Source organism: Dipodomys spectabilis, unplaced genomic scaffold (assembly GCF_019054845.1).
Source record: "Dipodomys spectabilis isolate Male_0828 unplaced genomic scaffold, ASM1905484v1 ptg000459l, whole genome shotgun sequence".
NCBI classification, from domain to species: Eukaryota; Metazoa; Chordata; class Mammalia; order Rodentia; family Heteromyidae; genus Dipodomys; species Dipodomys spectabilis.
This window is the reverse complement of record NW_024871136.1, coordinates 259,489-278,823: the sequence shown is the minus strand read 5'-3', so window position 1 is coordinate 278,823 and position 19,335 is coordinate 259,489. Positions and strand designations below refer to the sequence as shown.

The 19,335-nt window shown below is 36.6% G+C and overlaps 1 protein-coding gene across 5 annotated transcripts in view; it reads left to right on the top strand.

Moving 5' to 3' along the window:
- Rps6ka6 (ribosomal protein S6 kinase A6) overlaps positions 1–19,335 on the top strand; it is a 179,106-nt gene that overhangs the window by 54,508 nt on the left and 105,263 nt on the right. For 2 of the 5 annotated variants that reach the window (XM_042668597.1, XM_042668595.1), the window contains exon 1: positions 12,245–12,409. The exons of 1 other annotated variant lie outside the window; for it this stretch is intronic. In XM_042668597.1, the coding sequence (XP_042524531.1) occupies positions 12,335–12,409 (75 nt within the window). In that variant the 5' untranslated portion in view covers positions 12,245–12,334. Of the gene's footprint in view, positions 1–12,093; positions 12,410–13,236; positions 13,295–19,335 lie in introns of those variants that run through there. 2 more of the 5 variants (XM_042668598.1, XM_042668596.1) reach the window with 2 other exon arrangements.

Sequence of the window (19,335 nt, the reverse complement as noted above, 5' to 3'; positions counted from 1 at the left end):
AATTTACATTTATTAAAATTACTGGTTTGTGTGAATTAATGTCCTGCAAGGTATTTCCCATTTGTCCTTTTTTTCTCCATTTTTATTGTCCCAATGACAATATTTTACACAAATATTTTATAAAGACAGGAAACTTATGTGAGTTAATATTAACTCAACTATATATTCATATTTTAACCAGTTTTGATGTCTCTATTTTTATTATATGATCTGGATATAGAATTTGTACACAGAACTGAATAAGTTACCACTGTCCAATCACTGAGCACTGGCCACCACTAATCTTCTTTTCTAAGATTTTTGTAATTTCATTGAATTGAATTATATACTATTTAATCTTTTCGATTTAGTTCTTTTTTTAACATAGCAAATGCCCTAGAAATCATTTCAAGCTGTTTCACTTAGCAATACTTTGTTCCTCCTTATTGCTAAGTACTGTTCCACTGCATGTACCAAGATTTGTTTATTCACTTAGAAATCACAGGGTATTTGATTCTTGTCCAAATGTTGGCTCTTATAAATAAATAATATAGACATTTGTATACAAAGTTTTGACATGAATCTAGATTTGGTTTCTCTAATATAATGTTTCTCTAAGATGCTGTGTGTGTGTTTACTTTATAAAAACTGTCAAACTTTTTGGAGAATAGCCACACCATTTTGAATTCCCAATAGTAATGACCAAAATTTCTATTGCTCCACATCCTTACCAAAAATTGATAAAGTTAATATTAAACTGCTATTCAGGTGATTCTTAGCACACACATCCTATTTGGTGCCATGTCTTTCCCAGTATTTTTCTATTTTCTAATGAAGTTGTTCTCTTATCAATAAGTTTACAGCATTATTTATTTATATTTTCCTCATATAGTATCTTTTTTAATATATGTGATTTGTAAATATTGTCCTAAATTATTGTCTTGTGTTTTTTAATCATTTGACACAAAATTGCATATGTTTTTTTAAAATTTATAGGGTTTAGTTTATGATTGTTTTAATCAATCATGCCTTTGATGTCATTATCAAGGATTCTTTCCCTAAGACTTTAACTCAAAAAAATGTTCCCCATGTTTTTCTCTGTAAGTTTTGTAGGTTGTAGTTTTGCAATATGATATGTATTCAGTTAATTTGCTGTTGATTAGCATTTGGTATTTACTAGTATAGTGGTGGGACAGGGCCTTTCTTTGTTCCCCTGATTCAACCACAGTCTTAGGCTCTATGTCCTTAGTTGTCAGGAGTGGAGTTCCCTCAGCAATACTCCCCACCTTGGTAGTCAGGCTTTGGAAAGACTCTGAAGAAGACAGTGTGCTAGCCCTGCCCATTTGTACAAAGCCTATAATTGTCTTGAACTAGGGCAGTTTTCTGCTCTTTCCTAGGAATAAACATTTTCTTTTAACTTTTTAGAATTAGTGGAGGATGGAATATGGTGTGCAGCCCCCATTCTATTATGATTCCAAGAAGCCTTTGTGGAGAACTTTTGTCCTTCATGCAGTAGTAGCTTTCTCCACCACTGCCCTCTCCTCTCAGGTCTCTTTATCTTTCCTCCAGACCTGCAACGCTCAGGAAGGATTTCTCTAGTAATCCATTCTGTTCTACAGCTTTTTCATGACAAGCAGATATAAGTTTGTAAAGAATAGTCTGAGCATGAAAAACAATTTTTCCTTTTCTCTGCAGCAACAAGCTCTGTAAATTCTTGTAAATTCACACCTGGCATTTAAGTATTCATTAAGAATTTTAACTTTATTCTCCTACTTTTTGAATTTTCTCTTGCTCCTAGATACCTAAATCCATTGTTTGCATTGTTTTGCCTTGGAAGTGAAATCACGAATTTGTTTTTGTCCCTATTTTTGTTTGGAGTCAGGACTTCAAACTTGCTTGGCAGTTGTTTACGACTAGAGACTCACCCCCTACCATTTTTTGTTTAATTATTTTTTTCAGATAAGATTTCACATTTTTGCCCAAAGTGGGGCTCAGTCTATGACTCTTGAACCCATAACCTCTTGACTAGGTGAGATGGCAGGTATACGCCATCACACATGGCTTATTTGTAGAATTAGGGGCTCAATAACTTTTTTTGCCACAATTCTCTTGATTTCCACTTGTTGAATAGCTGGAATTATGGACATAAGCCACCTGGCCTAGCCATGCTTTACTTATATTTTTTTCAGCTACTTGCTTGCCTTTGCCTTGAATTCTCCAATGGACTCAAGAAATGTTATGGTAGGATAAAATATAGTTCAGTGGAAGAGCACTGTCTAGCATGTACAAGACACTGGGTTCCACCCCAAGCACCACAAAATAAAAGGCAAAGTAGGGATAGAGCTCCATGGCAGAGAGCTCTTATTTAGTATTATTAAGGCCCTGAGTTTATTGCCGAGTGTTATACGCAATAAACAAATGTTAAGATTCTGTTGCTGAATTATTTCTTTCTTGTTGTTAGGAAGTAATGATCTTTCCATCTTTCTAAACTCAAGAATAAAGTAGAACTACAGTTGATATCTCCTAAAAATCAATTTGAAATCATATGGAACATACATTAGTTGCTAGTTGTTTTACAGTGCATACCTCCTTTTATATAGGCATAGTGATCTATTCTAGCTCTAATATGATATGCTGCTAATATTTTAATTTTTAAAAGTCTGCTAAATCTATTTATATTTTTAGTGATATAGTATCCTTGTTTCATTGTTGCATGATAAACAAAAATTGGGTTTCTAAGGTATGTTATTAAATTTGGTTTTAATAACTGTTCATTTAAGAAAATCCTAGTTTAAATTATTTTCATCAAATGGATTAAAATTAATGAGGCAAGAAATGCTATTGATGGAGTTCTGATTAGTTGTAAGTTTTAATCTTTCCTTAATTAAATTTTCATTCAAACATACTAGATCATACTCAGAAGTGTAAATAACAGAGTAATAAAAAGCAACGCTAGCTTTGAATATTTTAATAATTATATTAGATTCATTTTACAGGAATATGCTAAGGAATTGTGAGATTATGATGTGTAACATTAACTTTGAAACACATTTTGTAACTAGACATCAGGAGAGCTCAAAAATCATTTAGGTGATGGTGTTGTAGCTCATGTGGTAGTGCACATTCTTAGTAAGAGTGAGGAGGCCCTGGGTCAATTCTCAGCAGGCACACACACATACACACACACACACACACACACACACATTTGCATGCACACAACATATGCCAAATGAAGTCTGAATCACTAAAATATAATTGATGTTCTCTATCATTAATTCTTCATCTATGGATTCAATCATCCACAGTCAAAAATATTTGGGAAGAAATTGTGTCTGTACTAAAATTGTACAGATTTTTTTCATTTGTTATTATCCTATAAGAAACACACTCTAATTGTTTTCATAATATTTATATTACATCAGATATTGTAAATAATTTACAGATGATTTAAAGTAAATAGGAGGTTACACATAACTGCCTGTTTTATGTAAGGAAATGAAGTATCCATGAATTTTAGTATCTGAGGTTGGTCATGGTCCTGGAATTAATCTTCCATGCATACTGAGAAACAACTGTACTTTTTTAAAAACCACATTATATTTTATTTTATACAGAGCCATTTTGTGTAGTTCTGACTGTCCTGAAACTTGTGGTCATCCTGCCTCAGCTTCCCAAGTACTGACATACAGTCATGTGTCACCATGTCTAGATTGACTTAGTTAAAAATTTGTTTTGGGGGCTGGGAAGGTGGCTCAGTGGTAGAGCGCTTGCCTTTGCATGCGTGAAGCCCTGGGTTCGATTCTCCGGCACCACATAAACAAAAAGAAAAAAAGCTGGAAGTGGCGCTGTGGCTCAAGTGGTAGAGCACTAGCCTTGAGCTGAAGAGCTGAGGGACAGCGCCCAGGCCCAGAGTTCAGGCCCCATGACCGGAACACCCGCCCCCCCCAAAAAAATTGTTTTGTTTAAGGAACCTGACATATACCTACTTGTGATTGGAGTCATTTCGATGATGCCACAGATTAGGCTAAAATGATAGAGATAGGCTAATCTGATAGAAATGGAATAATGTTTTTGGCAGTGCTGGGATTTTAAAGCAGGTCTTGTGCTTGTTAGTTATGTGCTTTACCACTTGAATCAACCTTCCCTAGCCTTTTATGTATCAACTATTTTTGAAGTAAGGTCTCACTTTTTTGTTGTTGTTCTGGACAGTACTTCTTTTACGTATGTCTTCTCGGTAACTAGGATGTCAAGTATATCCCACCACTTCCAACATCTTTGTTGTGATAGAGTCACCCTAACTCTTTTTTTTTTAATCAAGGCTTGTCTTGAACCACAACCTTCCAAATCTCTATCTTTCAAATAGCTGGAATTACAGATATCAACCCTTACACTAAGCCAAAGATGAAAAATTATTTGGGAAATTTTAATCCTCCACTCTGTTTCCCAGGGAACTATCTTTGCATAAATGTGTAAGATCCTTTAACATTCCCAAGCCAAGAAATATCTGTGCTCTATACAGAAAGTGGTTGCTTACTGGAGTCAGGCTTAGACTCAAATCAAATTCTCTTCCAGGGAGCTCTCTGGGGTTTTAAGCAATATATACTTGAATTTTTCTTAGCCTATTAGGCTTGCATTCTCTGCCCATATCAATGTTTACTTTCCTAATTTCAACTTGCTTATCCATGAATTGTTGACAATAACATACTTATCACCTGTCTTATCTGTTCCTAGCCTGAATATATATAATGTATACACTTTACAGTATACATGTCCAACTTTGCTGATTTTCCCAACTGAATTACTAAATAGGACATTAGGAAAGAAGGGCACTTTTATTATGCTAAGGTGTGTATACCAAAAATAAATTATTATTACTATACCAATCCTTTTATATGGTGATCATAAATTACTTCATGTACATATATATACCTTATATAAGATTTTCTTTGTAAATAATTTTGCAGTTCTAATATATGATTAAATTACCTAGATTATTGGAATCAATATAATTTGTAAAACGTCTAATTTGCTTTGACTATTTACAACTTAGAGAGGTAGTTCTTAGAAAGTAATGTACATGCAAACAACATAAAAAAATCACCTGGCAACTAGAAAGATTTACAAATTCTTAGTCAAGTTTCCTAAATGTTGATCAATATCACTCTTTTCAACATTCACACTAACCCTCCCATCTCACCATTTCCTTACTTATCTCAATTTTAGGTTCTATATTGATTTTTTTCCTGCCATTTAACAAAGCAGCTCATGTGTACAATGCAGTTTGATCTGTGTCATCATTGTCATCATTTCAACATCTTCACCCCACTTTGACCCACCCCCCTTCTCTTATGTTTCAATTCTGTGTTATATAAAATGAATTCATGCGTGAATCCTATTCCATTCCCCATTTGTTGTTGTACTCCTCTCTTTTTGGCCCCATTCTCCCCTTTTGCAGGCACCCATTTCTTGCTAACTTCTTCGGTGAATAGCAACTTCTCTGTATAACTACTTAAATCTAATAAAAAATATTCAAAAAAAGAAATATGATTTTGTTACAAAAATCATTTTGTCAAATTTTCTTTTCATAAATTATTTTACTTTATATTTGATTTAATATACTTTAATTAATAAATACATTCATTTTGGGCCTTTGATTCCAGGATGTTTTTGAAGTTTCAGTGTATTGCAGGCTGGCCTCAAATTCATTATCCTCGTGGCTTAGCCTCCCTAGAACTGGAATTACAATTGTATGCCACTGGCTGGGTATTTCCAAGGATTTTTAATGATGTTATTTAATTTTCACAATAAACTTATCCATGCACAAAAATTTTTCTTAAACCAGAAACAGTGAGGATAGGCTAAGCAATCCGTTTGACAAGCCTTTATGATGATTCTAATGTATGCTTACCAACAACTTAGAGTAAGATGTTGAATAATATTGTACTGAAATTTAAAATTATCTGGTGCAGTTTAATGTAAATTCTATTTACAAACTTTGAATCCAAGGGAACCTAGTGAACAAGTCAAAATGGGTCCAATGAAGTATTTTGTTATTACTTTAATGAAGAAAAAAATTGAGACAGGGTCTCGCTCTATACCCAAGGTTGCTCTAGAATTCATGGTCCATCTGCCTTCCCCTCCCCAGTGTTGGGATTATAAATGTACACCATCAAACTTGGCCCCCATGGTGAGATTCTAATTGCATGTGTGATATTAGGTGATAATAGTTTTACAAAATTGTATGCAAAAGAAGCTAGTCAAATTGATAAATGTACATGTGTATAATTTTTAGTTCACAGATTTAGAAATGTCCTTAAGCAAGCTTGATACACCTTTAGCTCAGAAAAAATTCTCCTCAACAAAGTTCAACTTCTGGAAGAGACTCAAATAGAAAACTGTGAGTTAGGGAAGAGATATCAAATAACCAGTCAAATTGGCTGACTCAACATTGTGAACAATGTTGTAAAGGATATTGCAGTCAGATTATCTCCATATCTTTCATTTATAAAATGTATCTATTTTTCAACTATTGCCTTTTTGATATCATCCTTGAAATTCATTTCCTGTTTAGTAGACGAATCCTTATGACATTTTGGCAAGTTCATTATTACAACCTATATTTTCCAGAAAATAAAAAGATACCCATATAGTCTTACCTGATTTAAAGAGACTTAAAAATAGTGTGAAACCATAAATATAAGTGCCTTGTGATTTTTTTGTTACTTTTGTATATTCTTCCCCCAAAGTATAACCCATGTTTTCACTGTATTTGATTCTTGTGCCCTGCATATAATTTGAGGAGGGGAAGGGAAATAACAAAATGCTGAAATAAGGATACAGGTTGACCCATTGTAACAATGAGATGTACAAGACACTATGTTGGAAATGAAGTTAACATCTTGGGGTGGGGAGGGGAGGAGTTGGGGAGGTGGGGTAGGAAAGGACAACAGGGGAAAAACAAAGGAGGAGGTAACAATGCTCATTAATGTACTCATTACCTTACTTGTGTAACTATAACCACTCTGTACAGTATTTTTACAATAAAAACATTAAAAAGTTCCATGTTTCTATACAAGAATCCCATTTCATTTTTGGCAATACTATATCTCTAATATAGGATGCTAGAATCTTTTTGTTTTTAATAGTGCCTTTACGTTCTATGTTCACTCAACATTTTCCAACTATTTGGACTAAAATCTTTGGGGAAATAGAATGTTGAGAGTTTATATTACTGTCTATAATTATACCCTAAATATGTATTGCTCTATGTATGTCACAGGTTAGAAATCAGAGCCACAGTATTTGAACTGTGGGTGGTCTGTGATCTACTGATCAAAGACCATCAGTTCATATTTCACACCCCCTTAGTGGGGCCATGATGGGTCAGTTAATTTTTTTCCCTTAAATTATGTGACCACCACTTTCACCTCTGACCCTGGTCACCCAATGTGTGCCATTTGTCACAGGGTAAAACAGTCTGTGGGAAGGTTTAAGTGTACCCTTACCCTCATCCTGGAAATACTCAGAACACATTTTCTAATAGTAGTGGAGCCCAAATCATCATCTTGTATGACAAATTATATATTATTTAGAAAAATATATGGAGTATGTCCTGATTTCAAAATCACTAAACATTAGCAAACATTGTGCAATTTACAATACTGTGTTATACTAATTGAAAATCCTGAGAATCATAGGCACATAGATAATTTCAGGCTAAAAATTTCCTGAAAAAAAAAAAAACACTCTGCTGTGTGTATTTTGCAGAATACTGAGAAGCTCAAGCCTTCACTAACACTTGCTTTTATGTTTAAACAAGATATCATATATTTTTAACAGCCTTTAAAGTGCCTTCTGAGGTAGTTAAAAATATTTGACAGGTCCTGCTTAGTAGTAAATTGAAATCAAACAACACATTTTTGACATAGCCAGTGTAGAACAAATAAACACTAAGCTCCACAGAGTTAATTTTATTTATTTTTGTATAGGCTGAAAGCGTTAACACAATTTCTGTCACAGATAGAGAAGTGTTATTTGTTCATGGAACATATTTATTGATCAGTAACATGTGCTGTGAATGAAGAGCTTAATAAAGTCACTACAGACAAAAGCTCAAGGTGGCCTGGTAAGGAAAGGTTTAAAGAAGAAATGCAGACATGGAAATATGTTATGGAAATATAGAGTAATGAATGACTAAATTTTCTCTACAAGATGTGTAGAAGGAAAGAGAGGGAAAGGTAAGACATGAGAAGCTTTAGAAAGCATGGACTGAAATAGAAAATTTGGCATGAATGAGAACTGGTTTTAATTATAGATTTACCACTGAATAGGTTTGAGATCTTGCAGAAAAAAATCACTGAGCCTTTCCTAAGCTCTTGTTCCTTCTCTGTAAAATATTTAAAAATAAATTTTTACAAATCTATATGAAGGCTAAATGAACTCATTACAAGTTTCTACCTGGAGAATAGTAGGCTCTTAATAGTAATTGTTAGAATTGCTTGATAGTCGGAAGTGGCGTTGTGGCTCAAGTGGTAGAGCGCTAGCCTTGAGCTGAAGAGCTGAGGGACAGCGCCCAGGCCCAGAGTTCAGGCCCCATGACTGGACCCCCCCCCCAAAAAAAAGAATTTCTTGATAGTAAGACTAAACTACATAATGATACCTGGGAAAGGTAAGATGTACATAGATTTCACTATAGTATGTAGTGAAGAAAAATCTGGAAAGATATATGCAAGATGGTAAAAATTGTATTCACAGCTATGTAGTTTGGATATTTTCCTGGAGATGATAGAGAATATTTCAAGAACTGTGATCACTGAGCTTAAAGTGAAGAGAATGGATTATTATGAAGGAGACAGAAAAAATTTGGAGTCAGAAAAAATAGTTAAGAGGAGATACTGTTAATTCCAGGAAATATTCTAAGAGTTGATTTGAGGTAATGAGAATGGTGCTAGAGCAGACATTTTAAAATATTTGAGGTTTAAAAAAAAGCTTGTTAATGCATTGAAAGCTGTGAGAAACCAGAATTTAGTGAAACCATGGAATCTGGGAAGGGTTTTTGATCATCTTAAAGATAGGAAGAGGCCAGGCTTCGGTGGTTCACGCCTGTAATCCTAGCTACTCAGGAAGCTGATTTCTGAGGATAGAGGTTCAAAGCCAGCCTGGGCAAAAATCTCCTTGATACTCTTATCTCCAATAAATCACTCAGAAAATGAGAAGTGGCACTGTGGCTTAAGTGGTATAGCACTAGTCTTTAGCTGAAGACCTGAGGGACAGCGCCCAGGCCCAGAGTTCAAGCCCTGTGATGGATTAAAAAAAAAAAAAAAAAAGATCTGCTGTTTGCTGATGGCTCACACCTATAATCCTAGCTACTCAGAAAATTGCAATCTGCTAGCTAGGTAGAAAAGTCTATGTGATCCTTATCTCCAATTAAGCAGTAAAAGCTTGGAGTACAGATATGGCCTTGAGCACAAAAAGCTAAGTGCAAGTGTGAGGCTCTGAGTTCCAGTCCCAGTACTGGCACACACACACACACACACACACACACAAAAGGAAGATGGGAAATATACATACATACATATATATATATATATATATATACACTATATATGAATATATAGTGTATATATACATGCATAGTTATATACTGTATATATACATAGTTATAATGTTGAACAAATAAACCTTAGAATTAGATTTTATTGAGAATTGAATCTAGAGATTTGTGCATACTAAGCATGCATTTGAACATTTGACTGTTCTTAGGTTAAATTTTATATCTAAAGCAAAGCAATATACACTCATTAGGAGGAAACATCTTAATATAGGTGATGTGGTATATTTATCAAATGCATGCGACAATAGTAAAGGACAGTTTCATTGGGAACATTAATGAGCTGCAGAAATTATAGTGCAGAAATTATGCTAGGCTCTGAGGAGAATAATTAAACACATACCACATTTTCATTGTTGTCATGAATTAAAAAGCAGGTTGCAGCTTGAGATTTATTTGAATGCTGTTTTAGATAGGATAGTCATGGAATGACATTCTGCAATGAGATATGAGTAGCAAATTCTGAGGATAGTGAGAGACCATGAGAGGAACAGTTTGATTGGGGTCAAATCAAGGGTTGTTTTGAATAAGCTGAATTTGAAAGACATGTTAGATATTCAAGTAGAGATTTGTGATGGCAGGTAATAGTGTACATTCTCAGCATATATATGGAATTTAAACTGCAAATCTGGATAGGGTATGAAAATACCTGAAACCTTCAGGAATATGGAAGCCCACAATGAATATTGAGGTTCTAATAGTAACTGAGAAGATAGGTGACATAGTAAAAGAGACTGAGAAGAAATTGCTAAGGATGTAGGGGGAAAATGAACATTTTTACTCTGGAGATCAAGTGAAGAAAATATTTATAGAAAGGAGTCTCATAAACTGCATCAAATGCTAGCAAGTGGCCAATCACATTGCAGTAAATAACAAAATGCTTTTGCTGATGGGGTTTAATAAAAAGAAAACAGATGACATGGAAGAGAGAATTCCAGAACTGAAAATAGGGGTAAGGAAGTAGGAACTTAGAATCAGCAGCTTGGAAGGACTGCTCTTACTTAAGAACAGTGTCAGTTCAGCTAAACATAAATTTATTTGTCTTTGTGCCCCATGTTCCATTGTTTTCAAAACTTTTCCTTTTGCATAGCTATATTCTAACCCTTTCTCTTTGGATATTAAGCTGAATAAGTGGCAGGGCACTATTACTGATCATTGCTTGGTAATTCACTGTCAATCTCTGTGGCCTGCTTTATCATATTTTACACTCAAAACTAGATGGTGAAATAAAGAGAGAGCATAGTTGCATCGTTCAATATTGTCTGGGAGCAGAATTCAGTTGTTGTAGATGTAGTTTAATGCAAAACCTCTCCAAATTGTTGAGCTGTTTTAGCTACTGTTGAAATTGTTTGGTTTCTTGGATATGCCAAACGCAGAACAATTTTTCTTACTTTGAGTGTTTCAATGAAAAATTTTGATCATCCACCCTTTCTGTGACACAGAACTTTATCTCCGTCATTCTGCCAAATCCTATTACAGTGCATAGTTTAGAGAAGAAAAGCAAAAAAGTTGGATTTGGAGATAATAGAAAATTGTAATTATTGCCAATACGGATTCAGTATTCTCAGAAAGGATGATGGAGGCAAAGGTAGCAATGTCACACTCTTTATTGCCACAAGTAGAGTCAAATAAGTAGCATGTACTTCCATTTGTGTGTGTGGGTACACTAGAACTATTATGTCATAAGTGTAAGAACATCATCTGGAGCAACTTGAGAGTAACAAACAAGGCTTTGAGAAAAGCAGATATATTAATTTCATTTCAATGGTTTTCCTCCTTGATTGTAAATTCTAGGGGATTAGTAAAGTAGATTCCGTAAAGTGTTACTAAGTCTCCAGGTGGGCGTGGTTCACCGTACAGGACACCTGGTTTTTTGTTGTTATTGTGTTGTTGTATTTTCGTAGTTTTTTTGTGAGCCCTGAGGGCAATTATTCATGGAGCAGTCCCCTAGTACTGGCCTTTCAAGCACTTAGAAGGGTCCTGCATTTCCCGCATCCTTTTTGGGATTCCTCCTGCCAGCAAGGCTGCTCGCTCTGTAGTCTCAAGAAGGCCTGCTGAGCATGTGTTAAGAGCACTGCGCATGCTCCGTGGACTGGGCAGGTTTACCAAGGCGCTCGCATTGGCTTATACTACTCTTCACCCGCCTCCCCCGCCCAGCACATCCCCTCCCCTCCTTTCGCAACCCCAGCACGCGGTCCCCCGAATCCACCCCGCCCCTCTCTGCCCCCCCCCTTTCACTTCACCCTAGGCTGGGGAATCTCCATTGACGTTCGGGTGACGCCGAGCTGCCGCCCTAGGGGGGGGGGGCAGGCGCCGCACAGGTAATGCCGCCGCTGCCGCCATATTGACCGAGTGGGGAGCGGGGAACGGGGAGGGGGCGCGGGGAACGGGGAGGGGGCGCGGGGAAGCGGGGCACTGGCAGGGCGGTGGGGAGGTGGGAGGGGGAAGTCACCGCTGAGTGGCCGTAGCTGCGGCGGGGGCTAGCAAAGAGCTGCGCGCAGTTGCTCTGGGAAAAGAAGCACAGAGTTGTCTTCTCTATGGGATCAGCAGCGGGTGGCAGAGACCCCTAGCTCCGAGCGTCGAAGGGAGCCGGCCGTGAGGGCAGTGGAAGGCACTGACGGCTGGGCTGGGGGTCGCGGCGGCGGCGGCGGCGGCGGCAGCAGCGGCGGCAGTCGAGTTCCACAGACAGGATGCGCGGCTGTGCTGTCGGCTGGCAGCTCCTGTTCCAGTGCTCCTGAAGGGGCGATGCTACCGTTTGCTCCAACGGAGGAGCCCGGGGATCAAGAAATGGAGGTGTTCGGCTGTGCGAGCAGTGGCGAGGTTAGTGTGTTGGTCACGACCGGCTGGAGCCCGTCCCCTCTTCTTACCTGACCCCGGGAGACAGAGGAGGGTGTGGGACTGGGGAGCGGGGTACTGGGGTGAACCCTCCCCCCCCGCCGCGAGGGTGCCAGGCGATGGAGCACGCTCAGCCCCAAGTGTGCTTTCGCGGGGGAACGGGCGGTGGTGAGGCAGAGGGCGGAAGGAGTGCAGACCGCGCTGGGGCTCGGCCGCAGGAGCGCCTAGCTTGCGGGCCATGCTGGAGGAGTTGGGAATAAGTTTCCTCACTTTGCAACCCGTGGAGGAACTGGGGGAAACGCACGGGGTGCCGAGTTGGTTGTGATGCGTCCCTCTTTCCGCACGGCGTTCGGCTTTGCTGGCAGAGAACACTTGGGGTACAGCTGTGGACTAAAGCTCGCTGTTGAACCCTGGGCGCTTTATGAACCACCACCCCGCGCAACAAAACACACCAAGGTGACAAACTAACTCGGGGGACGTTTACGCACTGGGATGAGCGTTTCTTGGTGACAGCTTTGGCGTTTCTTGGTGACTTGTTACGTTCTTTCGGTTAACACCCCAAGTCCAGAGGAACTGGCAGTCAGGTTTGTCTACATTCAGGTGATGATATTCAGCTGCCGCCCCTCTGGTTTCTTTTAAGTTCCTGCCCTTTCTCTCCGCCTTTCACCTTTCCCCAATCGCTGTCCCCGCCCCCATTGGGGCTGTAGGAAAACTGGAGAAGTAAACCCCAGCCTTTAAAACAGGAATCTCTAGAAAGGCTGAGCGGGGTTCCACCAAGTATTTCGATCCTTCTCCCTTCCCGCTCTTCTGATACTCGACTGGCTGGCTCTGATCAGCTGTGCGGTGAGAAAAGAACTTAGATGTACACAGGTACTTCATTGTTACGAAAAGCAGGCAGTGAGTATTTGAGCACAAAAAAAAAAACCTGTGATCGATTGTGATAGAAAGTTGAATGTTTTTCTAGTCACTTAATCAACGGTGTACTCCTCCAGTAGAGGCCACCATATACAGCCTAAAATAGTTGATGAATGCCAAATTGATTCACATTAAGATATTTTGGGATAAGACTCGCATTCCTACGCAGCTCAGTGTTGCAACTTTCAAGTATATACTCCATCTTTAAAAATACACTGGACTGCTATGTTTATCTTATTGTTTTTCTTTAATTTTTAAAATCTGAACCGAGGTTAGATTAACAAGGTAGAATTAAATGGAACAAGAAATGCAGTGGAAATAAGTTCAGAAGTACCTTGAATTTAAACCCTTTAGCATCATAGAAATTACTTTTATTTATGAACTAAGCAATTCCAAAATACATTTTCATATTTTTGTCTGTTTCAAACAAAATAAGTCAAAATAATTATTTTCTTCTTGAAATGGTAAGAATGTAATTGCTTGCAAACATTTTCTAGCAACTATTGAGAGGGGAATGAAGTTTGTTTCATATGTGTAATCTATTGATTTAGTCTCAAGAATTTAAGATAAAAATAGATAAATACTTTTAATAGAAGGATGGGATGGGGTGGGGATCTTTTTGCATGCCTACTATTTTAATATTTTGTAACTTTGAATGTAGTATGTTTTAAATTGTAATTACTACATATGGTTTTTTATTGTTTACAGTATGTTTTAGGTAATGTAGAGATTTAACAATGGGTCTCTCGACCTCAGCAATTTGGAAAAATACTCCAGTGGAAATTGTTAATCCCTATGAAGTAAAACGAAAGGTGAAGGTAATGTGGTGAAGATAGTATTTCTGTTTTCTTTATCTAAAACAGTTATGGTTGGTGAGATTTAACCCTACAAGTGACAAAATTAAAATATTCCATGTAAACATTTTATGCTACGTTTCCAACACAGTTCTTAGAAGAGGTTTTGTTTTTAATGAGACTCCATTGATAAGAAGGAAACTCTTATTTTCTGGAATTTATAATTATTTTAATTATATGTTTGTTGTTGGCTTTAGAAATGCTGACTTTGAGGTATGAACTTTACAACCTTCAATTGGGACAGTTTCTAAGACTAAGGTGCTTTAGTTGCATAATAGATTTTATATACGTGTGTGTGTGTGTGTGTGTGTGTGTATGAAACTTTAAAGAAAATTTAGATAAGGGGCGATGAATTTCAATGTCAAAATAATTTCTTTTATGTGTTGAGTCGTGGTAAAATTAAAGATTATAGATACTATCATATATTTTGGAGTCTTTTCAGTATTGTTTACCTGTCTTGCTTGTCATGGTCTTTGATAGCCTTTGAAATATAATTCACAAGTATACAAATTGGTTATTTAGGATGCTTAATATATTTTCCCACAACAAAAACTTATCATGGGATCCTACACTTTTAGACGAGATCGGGCGCGTTCAGGGTGGTATGGCCATAGATGGGATCCTACACTTTTAGACCAGTGCTTAGTACTAAAATATACTAGTAAAGAGCCAAACCACTGACAATTTTTCTGATGTAAAATGTCAAGGTTTTAATCAAGAACTAATTTGATTCAGTTGAAAGGTGGAGAAAGGACCCCAAAAAGGGAAACATGTCCTCTGTTGGCTCTTGTGAAAAGAATTCTTGGAAGCTGGGAAATAGGGATAAGCAAAAGCACTAGTTGTAAGAGCTCTTGCAGGGAGTGTCTCAATTATGTCTGCTTGGAATGGGAACTTCAAAGGGCATCACTCCTCAGGCAGCCACAATTTTAGCTCTTGCCTGGATTCTGTCAGGATCAGGGAAGAGGTGTTACATGAGATAGGATGGGATATTGGTCATTCCTGGGCAAAGGTCATAAAGAACAGCATGTCTGAGTAACATGATCTTTTCATGAATTAGCTCCATGAACATTACAGTTTGTGGATTCAGATATTATTTTCTGGTTCGGGAGTACTTCTTCTTTATTAAGTGTAGCTTTATATTTCATGTCATATAATTTATTTAAGCTCTGGTACTTTTGTATTAGTAATACTGTTTTGTTTAAGGAAATCAATTTTGAGAATAATACTTGATACATATTGATAAAAGTAGTTTGAGATTAAAGCTTCAAACATGAGAAATATAGCCAGGATAGCAACTATTGGAAGAAATTTCAAGTTTCAATTAATTTTTATTAGAACTTGTAGTAATAGAGAAAAGAACATTAACTTTGAAGCCAGATATATCTATGTCAAGCCCGACTTCTACATTATAGTAGCTGTGTGCCCTAGTGCATGTTGTCTAAGATCCCTCAGCATTGGTTTTTTTTTTTATCTGTAAAAGGAAGAAAACTATTTTCAAAATTATTTGTCTAAATGAAATGCTTTACTGGTTTTAATTTATGAAATACCTTGCATGTATTACATGTCCAGTATATAGCAGTTCCTTCTCTTTTCCCACTAAACTCAGAATTATTGTCACTTAAAATGAAAATTCTTGGGATTTAGGTAGACACAGCCATAGCCTCAGCCTTCCTCTGGTTTTCCTAAATATGATCATTTCATCTAAATATGTTGAAGCTCTCACTCTGCATGCTTATAATTACAGATAGAGTGGTTCAGGGATCAAAATGTGAATGTGTTTAGGAACACTTTGAGGGATAAGAAGAAACAAGTAATTTTATTATTATAACTCTTTAATGAGCTGTTTCATTGACATTTAATTTTGTTAGATTTTTTTCTATCTAGAACTCTTGCTATAGTAGGAATTGATTTAATTTATCAAGGGTTTATTAACTACAGGTAGTGTAGAACATTGTGCAGTAATATGAATTGCCTAATATTATACCATAGAATTTCCCCTTATGTCCCCAGCTTTAAATTCAGGCAGGCAAGACAGGAATTACAGAAAAGGGTTGTTGTGAAGGGCAGTCAGCAATGGCATGGGAGGATACTAGTAGTGGTAGATTACAGGTGGGGCTGATAAGGCCTTGTAAATGAGATAGAATTTGATCAGGATATTATAGAGTGGTAATTTTTTCAGAGATGAAAGGAACATGTTTTGGGTATATGGGGACAATATAAGAGAAAGTTTCTCTAGCAGGAAGGAGGGATATTATGTTCTTTTTTATTTTTTTTAAGTTTTTAAAAATACCGTACAGAGGGGTTACAATTACATGAGCAAGGGATCTTATATTCTATTGCTAGATTATAAGTCTGATATACGAATGGGATATGATGTGAGATGAGTTAAGGAATCTATTAAATGTAGGTTAGGCCCAGATTATACAGTTTAAAGGTTTAATTTTATTTTGTAAATGGAAGCCTCTGAAGGTTATTGAGGACATGAAAACATTTGTGCTTTGAAGAATAGCTGCACTGGAACAGGGGACATATGGAAGGTAGGGAGTATCAATTAAGAGACAGCTATGTTATTGGAAATACTAATGAGATTTTTAAACTAGGACTGAAGGGATATACGGATGACTGATAGAAGAGTCATAGTGGAGTCCTGGCAGAAGTAAAAAAATCTAGAATTTAGTCATTGAATAAATGTTGGGGATCAATTCAGATTCACACATTATGTTGGTATTGCGGCTTGAATTCAGGGCATCTCGCTCTTGCTTAGCTTTTTGGTTCAGCTTTCTTGTTCACTGATGATGCTCTACCACTTGAGTCGTTGCTCCAGTCTAGCATTTTTCTGGTTAATTGGAGAGGGAGTCTAACGGACTTTTCCTGCCTAGATTGGCTTTGAACCACAATCCTCCAGGTTTATACCTCCTGAGTACCAAGGATAAATGTTTGAGTTGCTAGGATTGGAAGTATAAACCATCAACACCTTGCTAGTTTCATAAATATTTAATATGTGGTTGGTAATAACTTTATGCTAGTTAATAAAGTAATACAAACATAAATAGATCTTTGCTACATAAGGAGAGAGAGAAAGCTAGAGTGAACTTCTTCCCTCTCTCATATTGTCCTGAGCAATGTAAAGATTTATAGTTATGCTTGTCATTCTTAAAATCTTTATTACTAAAGGTGAATGTGCTTATTACTAGCAATTTTTTTCTGTGCTTTTAAAAATGGACCTTAGGCCTATAATTTTTGTTACTGTAGTATTCATCTTAGTAGCCATTGTTCCCAGAGTGCTGTTCTGAAGATACTGCTTTCTCAAGTAGGGAAAGAAAATAGAGACATCTGAATTTTTGTATGTTTTAACCTGGTTTGTGTGAAATAGACAAGGGACATATGTCAGAAGGGCCATGGCCACACCCACACACCAGTGCCTTCCCAGTTCCTCCAAGTCTAACTTTAAAAAAAAAAAAAAAAAAAACCAGTCTAGTCTGGAAATATTCAGGTCAGTTCCTCTAGGGCAGGGCCTCTCCGTTTCTCTACTTTGATTTGTTCATCAAGGTAACTAACTAATCATTACCTTGTTATCCCATAATAGGCCTAACAATGGTACAGTTGCTTTCTTGGAACATATTATTTTAGGACTACCTCACTTCAGTCTCTTTTATCTATAATTTTTTGGAGGAAATAAAGGTATTTTCTTTTCATGTGATTGCTTTCTTGATTGATGACATCATTGTACTTAGCAGCAGCTCTGAAAATTGGGTAAGCATAAGGAATTTTGAGGTAAGCTTTTCAGTACTTTGTCAGTATTTGACATACAATGCTTATATTATTTCCAAAGATTATTATCTGATAAACAAAGGAGGAGGCTGCAATGCTTGGTAAGAAATGTACGCATTATCCTGCCCATGTAACTGTAACTCCTCTGTACAGTATGTTCACAAATAAAATTAAATTAAAAAAAAAAAAGATTATTATCTGTTTTGGTTGGTAGTTCTTTTCTTGGTGTATTTTTTCTTGTTTGTTTTTAAATGTGAAAAGAGTTATACAGGAAAGAGATTTAAGAGCTAAGGTTAATCTGGTTTTGCAGAAAATAGAGAGGTTTTCTGATTTGCCCTATAGGCATTCTGGCATTCTGTGTAGCTGATTTACTGCTATATTTTAACATGTTTCTGTACATTTGAAATAGTTGTTGCTGTGTGTGTGTGTGTATGTGTTTGTGTGTATGTGTGTATGAGGGGAGAATTGGGTAAAGAGAGTATAAGAGAAATAGGAAAGAAACATAGTGTTGTTAATTAATGCTTTCATTTCACCAAGTATTCAATACGTTTACAGGAAATAGATTCCAAAAACAAACTTGATATTTACAAAAAGAGAAAAAATGAAATGGACATGTATGGATGGATAAAGGATAGAGTAAAAATATATGTAAATAAGCTCTAGGGATATATTGTACATTTAAATATAGGTGACTTATAAATTTGACCTTGAGCTTTCTTGAGGTGATTATTCTAAACTGGCTGTATGTTAGATTAACCTGAGAGCTTAAAAAATTATCCATGACACTGCTTTACTCACATTTAACTGATTTCATGAGAACCTGAACATCATTTCCCAAATGAATATGACACGTTTTATCCTAGGCAAAAGCACTAGGATAAAATAAAAAGAAACATTTAATTATCCAGCAAAAATAAATATTATTTCTTAAGCTAGCAAATAGAAAATAAATTTCCTGTGAATTAGGATGTTCATTGTGTGTATTCTCTTGCTTTAAGAGCCAAAGAAAGTATTAAAATGTCATGTAAAGGTCTTGCTGTTTATTTTGGAAAAATTTGCTTTTCTTTAACAGTAAAAGCAAGTGTTGTACCTAATTTTGATATAGTTTAGCCATTTTGTTAGGAGACTTGTTACTCCTAAGGTCATGGATAGATAGCATTGCTGTATAACTCTTTTGCTTCTTCTATAAAATGGTTAGGGATAGAATTTGTGAGGAAAGGTATAAATTTTAATATCTGTACTTTTTTGGCCTTACTGTGGCTTGAACTCAGCGCTTCATGCTTGTTAGATTGACTTTTTACCACTTTAGCTAAACTTGTTGCCCTGCTTTTTGCTGGCTATTTTGATGATGGAGTATAGAGATGATCTTGG